General features: G+C 39.8%; 1 protein-coding gene across 1 annotated transcript; it reads left to right on the forward strand.

Annotated features, from left to right (window-relative positions):
• Positions 1–297: 297 nt before the first annotated feature.
• Positions 298–8,833, forward strand: serpine2 (serpin peptidase inhibitor, clade E (nexin, plasminogen activator inhibitor type 1), member 2). The gene is made up of 9 exons (XM_051398385.1): positions 298–510; positions 2,466–2,740; positions 2,907–3,134; positions 3,491–3,688; positions 5,652–5,850; positions 5,933–6,030; positions 7,654–7,740; positions 7,908–7,991; positions 8,215–8,833. The coding sequence occupies exons 2-9, from the start codon at positions 2,479–2,481 to the stop codon at positions 8,250–8,252; spliced, it is 1,194 nt and encodes a 397-aa protein (XP_051254345.1). The 5' UTR covers positions 298–510; positions 2,466–2,478; the 3' UTR covers positions 8,253–8,833.
• The last annotated feature ends 1,125 nt before the right edge of the window (positions 8,834–9,958 follow it).

Raw genomic sequence — 9,958 nt, forward strand, 5'->3', positions numbered from 1 at the left:
TTTTTAGAAGTTGTCAGCTGCGTCAAGTTAGCCAGAGTTAGCCCAAACATACCGGAAGTAGCCACATGGACGTAAACATGAGACAGTTGAAACTATGAAAGAAAATATGAGCGACAACTCGGCAAAGTACAGCAACATAATTGTATCATAATGTGAAATTATGCGCGTTATGCTATCAAAGGTTGTGAGACTGTATGTCCGTGTTAACGGACAAACATATGGTAATTCAATTTATTTTGAAAGTCTGCCGGAAGCTCCTTCTGGAATTGACGCTAACAGAGACACTCGCTTCATGCTCGTCTGTTTGGGTTGAAGGCGGAGTTCAGTCCAATAAAGTCTCCTCAGAAACAAACGGTGGAGTCAGTAGTAGTTCTCACTTTCACTGGGATAAACAGTTGTTATCATTTACGGTGCGGACAGACCTTTGTTTCTCGTTTGGACCGCAGTGGAAAGCGGACTAACGAGGTTACAGTTTCACCTGCGGGAAAAGTCGAAGTCACCTCGTGATAGGTAAGGACTGTCGTTTTTTTAACGGTATTTTTTTTAAACATTAACATTAAATTAAACAAATGTAGCTATCCTAAACGGGTCCAAACGATATGTGTAGTTTAACAACGTTTAGCACCACCTGGTTGTCAGCAGTGTAGCTCAAGAAGTTGCTCCTTCCCATTTCAATGTTATTAGTTTACAGCTGATATTAAAACATGCACAACATTTCCGCCAGGTGGGTTTTGTTTGACACCTGAAATGAACTATGAAGAATTGAAGTAGACGGAGCACAGAAAACGTGTTATTTGTGTACGTTTGAGTGATGTTAACGTGACTTACATTTCAATAGTTGAAGCGGAAAGTGCGCCTCACATCCAGTGTGGAGCTGTTTTCTTAGGTTCCCTGCAGGACTGGGTGCAGTGGTTTCAATGTATGAGCAGGGTGGACAAGGAGTGCTTCATTCCTGCACATTTGACAGACACAGGACAAACTGTTAATACAATCTTGCTGTTTTTCTGCAGCGTTTTTGGTTAAAAAAAACAAAACAAAAAAAAAAACAAGATTGCCTAATTCTCGGCACACTGTACGTCCACTTCTCTCATATCATTCGACAATATTTTTTATATTCTGGAAGCATTTCCTGCGACTTTGCCTCTTACGTTACATTACAGGCTGTTGTAGCTTAACATAGCAGTTTTATTGAAACTACAGCTGACTGATTATGTCAAACTACCTTTATTCTCAAATCACTGTGTCCAAATAAGGCCATAAAATTGGCAGATTTTTGTAAATAGACTTTGGGTTGGCCATACAAACACACTGCATGTCAAGGCTATTCCAAGATTGTGAGAACAGTCTCACATGATTTAACTGCAAATCTAATCACAGTAAAGCATAATGGGAAAACCAAAACCTTTTTCACTGTTCACACAGAAACTATGGACAAATACAGCTCTAAATACCAGTAAGGCCATAGATGATTACATAGTAATATGTCGCTCCTAAGCAAGTGAGCCAGCAGGCATTCTGGCTGGCTCTTGTGGCTACATTCATACTGCTCCAGTGAGTGGGGTGCAGGCTGAATCACTCTCCTAAAATGGTCTGAAAGATTGAATTTAGTCTAAAACTGAAATAAAAGAACAGCCCAGTTTCAGTAGGCTGATTATGGTTAGAAAGTAATATTTAAACAGTGTGAGTAAGAGTTAGTCAGACCCTGCAGGTCTGGATAAATGGTTCTGTTGCCTAAGTGCAAGCAAAGGTGCGTGTGATAGCTGTGGTTAACCAGGATGAGTCATATGAAAGGGATATCCAAAGTGTTTTTAAGGAATGCCTACGGTGGTAGATTGATGTTTTCATAAATCTGTTGCTGTTCAGATGGTAGTTCTCATGAGTATCACTGATGTTTTATCATTATAAGTAAACAATACGTGCTGCTGCCGATAACCAGAGCTGCACCAGTACACTGGTTAGTCATTTAGTTGTCAACTATTAAATAAATTGCCAACTACTTTTGATAATCAAATCATTTTGAGTCCTTTTTTCAAGATAATGCTTTGAACTGTTTGAAGTTCTAAATGTGGCGGATAGAATATATACAATAGTGATCACTAATCAAAGATTCAAAGCTGCACAACATTCATTGTTTTAAAGGTACACTCCCTAATTTTATTAAAGCCCCTACAGCACCAACATATTCCAACATTTCCTGTCAGTTCTAAACTTAATATCTTTGTCTTGTGGACAAGACACTTGAGGACATCACCTTGGAAACACTAAAACACTTTTCTGTCATTTTGTGGACCAAACAACTGATCGATTAATTGAGAAAATGATTGACAGATTAATCAGTAATGAAAGCAATCCTTCAGTGGCAGCCCTGCCAATTATCAGTGTGTCTACTGGATAACAAATGGACAGGTGAGACTGTATGGTCCTTACAAAATGTCTGTAATATTCTGTTCTTTGTTTCTTACTAGGTGTGAGTTTAAAATGAAGCACCTCTCATTATTGTGCTTGATTGCACTGGTGACCTTGTATGGCCATAAAGGTGTGCTGTCCCTGGCTCCCTCCTACGGTGAACGGGGATCTGATCTTGGCATACAGGTGTTTCAGCAAGTAGTCCGCGCCAAGCCCCTGGAAAATGTGGTGCTTTCACCCCACGGGGTAGCTTCCATCCTTGGGATGTTGCTACCAGGAGCCCACGGAGAGACTCGGAAGCAGGTCCTCAACGCTCTCCGCTACAAGAAAAATGGTAAGGGCTCTTTCAGGCAGTGGAATAATTAAGTCTTAGTATTATAATTTAGTCAATTGGCCCTTCACATGAACTGCAACCAGATGAGTCTCCAACAAAGTTTTTCTTTATCTTTTAAACTCCAAGCAATAATCAAGAAATAATTCAGTTTACTTAATTTGCACAGGCCCGTACAAGATGTTGAGAAAGCTGCACAAGACCTTGACAGCTAGGTCCAACCAGGACGCTGTGCTGATTGCCAACGCCATGTTCAGCCAGGAGGGCTTCCCCATGGAGGAGGCCTTTGTGGCCACCAACAAGGCCAACTTCCAATGCGAGAGCAGGAGTCTGGACTTCAGCAACACCCATAGGGCAGCAGATGAAATCAATACATGGGTCAACAATAAGACCAAAGGTAGGAGTCATGGATGTACGTAGCAGCTGTATACACAATATCTGTATAAGTCAGTCAGTTATGTATTTTTGAGAGAACAGAACTGAGAGATCACTCGTGAGTTTGATCTCTTGAGAATCAATAATACTACATAATCAGACCACTACTGAACACTTATGTCCTTTTCACAGTGCAAAGCCTTGACTTTGTAATGTGGTCTGTTTCCTACTGTGTAGTTTGGAGTGTCCTTGTAAGATGCTGCTGCATTATTACTTCCTCATCTGGGCTGAAGTGAATGGAAACAGAGATGGTGGTTGCTGTTTTTTTTATCGAACCTTTCTGATTGAATAACGCTCCCGTGTTGCATATTTATCCAGGTCACATCCCCAGCTTGATCAAAGCAGACATGCTGGACCCGAGTCTGACCCGTCTGGTTGCTGTCAACTCAATCTACTTCAAAGGCTTATGGAAGTCCCGCTTCCAGCCCGAGAACACCAAGATGAGGCCCTTCAACGGGGGCGACGGAAATGTATACAAAGTTCCAATGATGTCCCAACTATCTGTCTTCAACATCGGTGAGCAGTGATGTGTGAGAGGTTTCCACTGATGGCCCACTGTGTGAGACTAACATTTGAATATTTCTATTCAGTATTTATGATTTTGTTTGATATATATATGTGTATATATTCATATATTCATTTTATATCTCACATATGTGTTTGATGCAGCATGATGCTGAATAAGTCATTTCGTGCCGTAATTAGAAGCTTCTGATGTAGATGGTTGCAGTATTGGATTCAGACTGGTTGAAATGACTTGCTCAGATAAGGTTATCATTTAATCAGTGATGGGCATCAAGTCAAATAAAACTACTGTGTTGTCTGCCATTATCTATGTATGTAAATCCAGAGGAATTGAATCCTATGATAGGTTTCAATACATTCCCCTGAGTAACCACTGTATGGTTCAACTGTCATCAATCAAAGTTTAGACAGATGGCAACAAATGGGCCTGTCAGCAGCTGCTATTTCACTCAGGTCTGCCAACTTGATATACTGTAGATTTATTTTTAATTTAGTTTGTTTTTATGATGCAATCCCAGCCATTGCCATTTTATGATTCACAGGTCAGCCTGTGTGAGTTGTAAGGAAACGCAGGCCGAGACATGCCACATCCGTAGGACATTATTTAGTACTGTGTGAAATGAAATTATATACCAGTCAGTCGTCTATATTTAGATGAGTTGTCAGAGCTGTGTTAGCATGCTGAGTGCTGTGGATAGATTATCATACAGTGCGAGAGTTAAACTGAGGCCATGTTCTGCTGTGAGGCACAGATGTTTGTGTTTTTCTTCAGTATCCTGCAGTGTGTTGACTTTAGTGTACATAGTCTGTGACTTGTTTATTGGATTATTGTCCCCACATTAAAGCACTTAGCCTATAAAGAGAACATAAGTTTGTAACAGTCCTAAATCACTTGGCTATTACTAGATGCAATTATGTTTTATGAATATGATGGGATTTACAAATACTTGGCTTAATGTCTTCTGAACATAGTGTGCTGTGATTTAGTTCAATGGCCACATAAAGCGTGAAGAACAGTGTAGGCACAGTTAAATGGATGTTTGCAGTAAGAGACTGTACTGTAAACTGTTAATTTGTCATTCTTATTTCTCTGTCAAGTTCCTTACAAGCTGGAAATGTGTTTTTATTTAAAAAGGCAAAGGGCCCACACGGTCCATCTCACTCGATGAATGCCATTTCAAGCTTAAATATTAACAACAGAGGTCTAAAACCAGTATCCCTGTGTGAATAAAAAGTCACAATCTGTTATTTTAATATCACTGTTTTGCTTCTGCCTTTTGCTGAATGATGTAACAACATATTTTTTCAACTGACCTGTTCAAGAGAGTCTGTTGCTATAATAAATGCCTGCTGCCTGGTAGGTCTTTTCTAAGAAACAATCTGTTTGTCGCCAGGAAATGATGCATTTTCCCCTTTCTCGTTTGAGCAGACTAAATAAAAATACTGAGCAGTTATAGCCTTCGTGCTCAGAGAAAAAGAAATCTGAAAATCTGGCAAAATGGATGGCATCAAAAAACATTACATCTTTATCAATGCACAAATAATGCAAGCTCATGCAAGGAACAATAGGAATAAAAATACCTACATTTACACATGTATATTAGGGAAAATGGTCATTTTAATTCCATTCTTGTTCTATCACAAGGAAGTTGAAATATGGCTTGTGCAGTCTCTCAAAAACAAGAGAAGTATAGACCACTTTCACACATTTGTGGATAGAAAACCCTTTTAAGGTGAAAGCACTAAGGATTTTCTTTAGTCAGATGTACACAAAGCACAGGAAGTGTCTTTGTTCCTAGTCAGCCATGCATGTCAAAAGCTTCAGTAGATACAAGAAAGATCTAGGGAGAAAAGAGATGAGTCACCTCTATATCAGTAAGGTGACTCACGTTTCATCCATACCATCACCCCGACCTTTGAAACTATTAACCCTTACCCCCTCCTCCCCTGCCAGGTATGGCCACCACTCCTCAGGGACTGAAATATAAGGTGATAGAGCTGCCCTATCATGGAAACACCATCAGCATGCTGATCGTTCTGCCCTCTGAAGAGGACACACCTCTGTCCCGTGTTGTCCCACACATCAGCACAGCCACAGTGCAGAGTTGGACCAAACTGATGCACATGAAAAAAGTCCGCCTGCTCATCCCCAAGTAAGACCCACACGTGCAACAGTTGCTCTTAAAACTTCTTTGACCGAATGTGACCGTAACATTGTGTGCACTTTGTATGTAGGTTTACTGCTGATGCGGAGGTGGATTTGAAAGACCCCCTTGCAGCCCTGGGAATAACAGACATTTTCAGTGAGGGCAAAGCCGACTTCAGACACCTCAGTGAGTGAAAGCACATTCAGTCCAAACCCAAAAGTGACGCAGTGCCTCAGAGTATTTACAACAGGCTTACTTGGTTACGAGAGAGGCTTGAAAGCGTTGTTGGACTGCCAGAGCCAGTAAGAAGAATGAATTTGAGTCTAGCTGTCCCTGTGTGAAAAACTGAACACGTTCTCTTTTCTTCCCTCATTCTCCCTAAGTGATGGGCTGCTGGGAGCTCTAATTGAAGTGCTCTAGTGCCACCATGTGGTGAAATTGTGTGGTGGCTTTGTGGTGTAAACAAAGGCATTTATAGGGATTACTTTAGAAAAAAATTATTAGCCAGGGTCTGTCTGACCGATGTGGATTTTTGCTCTACTGTCATGTGGTTTATACTTTTACTCAATAATTAATCAAACAGGCTGATACTAAACATTTTGAGAGGAGTTCATCAGTAGCTGTATAAGCTCCTTATTATGGATCTTTAAAAAATGTGTGAAACAACAGCACTACAACTATTCCCCGGTACTATTATTGTAGTTAGTTTTTTTTTTAATGTTTCATCATTATTTATTACATATGAGGTCTGGTTGCAGTCTGGACTAATAATGCTTTTAATCAGCTATTTCTTTGTGACAGCAGAGAAAATGAATACGCTCATAAGGTTCAGTAAAGTGCTACATGAGCTGCTGTCAGTCACTGCATGTGGGTAATCTGTCAGTCCTTATAAATTCATGTTTACACATGTTTGTATGTAACAAGTCAGTGTCATCAAGCCAACAATGCATCATTTCCTTCCTTGGTCTGGACCAAATTAACCAAACTACAGGTGTGAAAACATCCTAAGAGCAATCCTGTGTGCAGTCCGATGAAAGCACTGTATTATTTGCATTGTCCTTTTCACAGAAGACATTTTGACATGGGGGACAGGACATGGCGTGGGTAGTGTTGTAAACATAAACTTGAGGAGCTAGCATTGCTAGAACGCTAACAACAGCTGTTCACAGATCCTGTTAATTAGCAGCGTTTAACCCAACATTAACCTCTGTCACTGTACTTTCGCTCACTACAAGCAACCAGCATCTCTTCTTATCTGCTGCTTGTATTATTTCACCATGCAGTTGTAAAACAACAAGATAAACAAACAATATTTCCTCAATGTGAGGTCAGTCTGACTCGCTCTCTCAAACCAGCTGGATGTTGGAGAGCCAAAGTCAAAGTTCGGTCAGATTGAACTGAAAGATTGAGCGAAAGAGGCAGGACAATTTGCAACCGGAAGCGTATGTGTCTCGCCCTGTTCCACATAGAAATCACTGGGAGGAATGAGGGAGATGAGTCAGTTAAGGACAGTCTGTCCACAGAGTCCTGAGAAGAGCTCTGTTCAGGCTAACCAAGTGAAAACACCTGTGTGGGTGAACCATTAGCATGTAGGGCCTTTAAGGATGAATATTGTAGTTTGGTTCAATAATGCGAGTATATTATTCCACTAAAATGTACACAGAAACTGCATGATAACCGTCATGTTGAATGTGAAGCCCTGGCTGGTTAATGTCAGATTGTTAATAAAAGGCAATGATGGCGTAGCATATCTGTAAACTAACTCACTGTATGTGCTAAAGCTAGAATGAAAGCTTATTGTTTTCTCAGGTTCTGAGCCGGTGCACGTATCCAAGGCACTCCAGAAAGCCAAAATTGTGGTGAATGAAGATGGAACAAAAGCAGCAGCTGCCACTAGTGAGTATTTGCACAGTGAGCCTGGCCTTTGACTTGTTAAGCCAAGCACAAAGCTGTATGCTTAGTTGATGAGACTGTTCTATGTAACGGGTGATAATGTACTTAAAGTATTACTACATCTCAGTAGGCTCCTATAGTTTTTATAATGCGTTTGCTTTTGTGTTTAGCTGCCATTTTGCTGGCTCGGTCCTCCCCACCTTGGGTTACAGTGGACAGACCTTTCCTCTTCCTCATCAGACATAACCCAACAGGTACAGTCTTCTATTTCCATCTGGGTTTACTCACCTTTTAAAGGTATATATCATAGATTTATATAGAAGAGCTAACATTTGTTTTTGAACTAGACGTTTCACCATTAGAAATATGGTGTATAATATATAATGTAATATCGGTCACCAGTGTTAGGCTCAGTGAAACCAGGTAACTTACAGAATGCAGTCCCTCACTGTGAGTTCTCCCTGTGTCTGTCCCCAGGTACCATTCTCTTTATGGGCCAGATCAATCAGCCTTGAGCCCAGCCATCACTGGCCTGCCCCTGGTACTGTATCATCGTAGGCCAGCACGGGAAATGCTTCTACACTGCCACGCATGAACACACACACACCCACGCATGAACACACACACACACACACATACACACACAGACTTTGCTGTAGACTTATGTACAGTGTGGACATATGTTATTTGTTTTAAATATTGCTTCTTATGTTACCCTTTTTCTGTAATGCATAACATGCGTTATAAAATGTTCTGCAGACTAAATCTTCCAGCTGTTTTAATTTTTTTGTATACTTTTTTTGAATTTATTACATTTTTAAAAGACTTTGAATGTCAATTGTGTATTTTCTCAACTCTGGAGTAGGATAATCAGTTTGTTTATCATGTCACCATTTCAGTTTAAAAGTTCTCCATCTCAAGTCATGTCACTCCAGTCTGTTCTAAGTTTCACTCCTAAGTTATGGCAATGTACGTCACATGTTGAACGCCTTGCATTCAGCTACTTTACAATAATTGTTTCCCTCACTGAGGACGTCTTCTGTTATCATACTTGCTTCATATGTGATCAAATAAATACACATATTTATAACATCAATGATTTTGCCTTACTTATTTCTAGTAATAGTATTTCTGAATGTCAACATGTGACATGTTGCTGTGCTGTGTTTGCATTTTCAATGACAGTGTGTATTATTAAAACACATCCATGTATTCCAAACCATTAACCCTGTTGAGGGATATGGGTGGCAGGAATTTATTGAAGCACATTAGGCAAGAGGGGGGCTATATTCTGGATAGGTCAGTAGGTTTGTTACAAGGCTGAAACACAGACTAATATATACTTACAGTTTTGAAATCGGAAGTTCTTATTATAGTACTTATTTAGAATTAGTGCTGGAATCGCCAAATCTAAAATTAAAAAAACATGTCTGCAGATTCATAATTTGAATTTAACATTAGATACTTTGAGTTGGAAATTTCTATTGTTGAAAAGTAAATTCTGCTTCTAGAGTTGAAATTTAAACTTTCATTTTTAACTTTACATTTTCTTTTTTAGTACTTGAATTTTTAGTTCTACATACATTGGACCAGAAGCACAAACTGAACGTATTATCAGTGTCTTACAGGTCCAACGCAGTATAGACACACGTTTTCCAGAAAGAAAAATTTTTTTTAGAAGCCTCTGAGCTGCAGGTTCAGTCCTTAAAGCGGACAACGGGATTGGTCACATTTGGGCACCGTTTTTATAAAATCACTCGACTTGAAGGGCTCTGACTTTGTACATGAGTGGCCTTTCTCTGACATGGGGCTACATTTTGTTTCTTTTTCCTCTCCAGGGATTTGCTCAGACATTTTTATGGGCAGTGGCTAAAACACATTTATCTAACGTGTGTGCAGGGAGACACACACTGACTGTACCTTGTACCTGTCTGAAAAAATGATGAGAATATAATAGTACCCTAAACACTGAGTAGAATATTACACAGCATGTAAAAGATGGAATAGTAATGAACAACAAATAATAAATTATTACATTATATTTATAAATGACATGAATATGATGCTTATTTACTGTATAGATGCATGTATAGGAGTTACTGGCCCTAAGACATGCTTTGCTCAGGTCAGGTGGATCATTAATTCTGCATTAACATGTAACACAACCACAACCCACTGTACAAAGTGCTTGACTGTATGTCAGCATATTCATATCCAGCCC

This window comes from Dicentrarchus labrax, unplaced genomic scaffold (assembly GCF_905237075.1).
Source record: "Dicentrarchus labrax unplaced genomic scaffold, dlabrax2021, whole genome shotgun sequence".
NCBI classification, from domain to species: Eukaryota; Metazoa; Chordata; class Actinopteri; family Moronidae; genus Dicentrarchus; species Dicentrarchus labrax.

Excerpts from the sequence above, each read along its gene's own strand:
- serpine2 (XM_051398385.1), top strand. The coding sequence starts at position 2,479 with ATGAAGCACCTCTCATTATTGTGCTTGATTGCACTGGTGACCTTGTAT. Across the intron at positions 3,135-3,490 it reads GGTCAACAATAAGACCAAAG|GTCACATCCCCAGCTTGATC; the intron begins GTAGGAGTCATG and ends ATATTTATCCAG. Across the intron at positions 7,992-8,214 it reads CATCAGACATAACCCAACAG|GTACCATTCTCTTTATGGGC; the intron begins GTACAGTCTTCT and ends GTCTGTCCCCAG.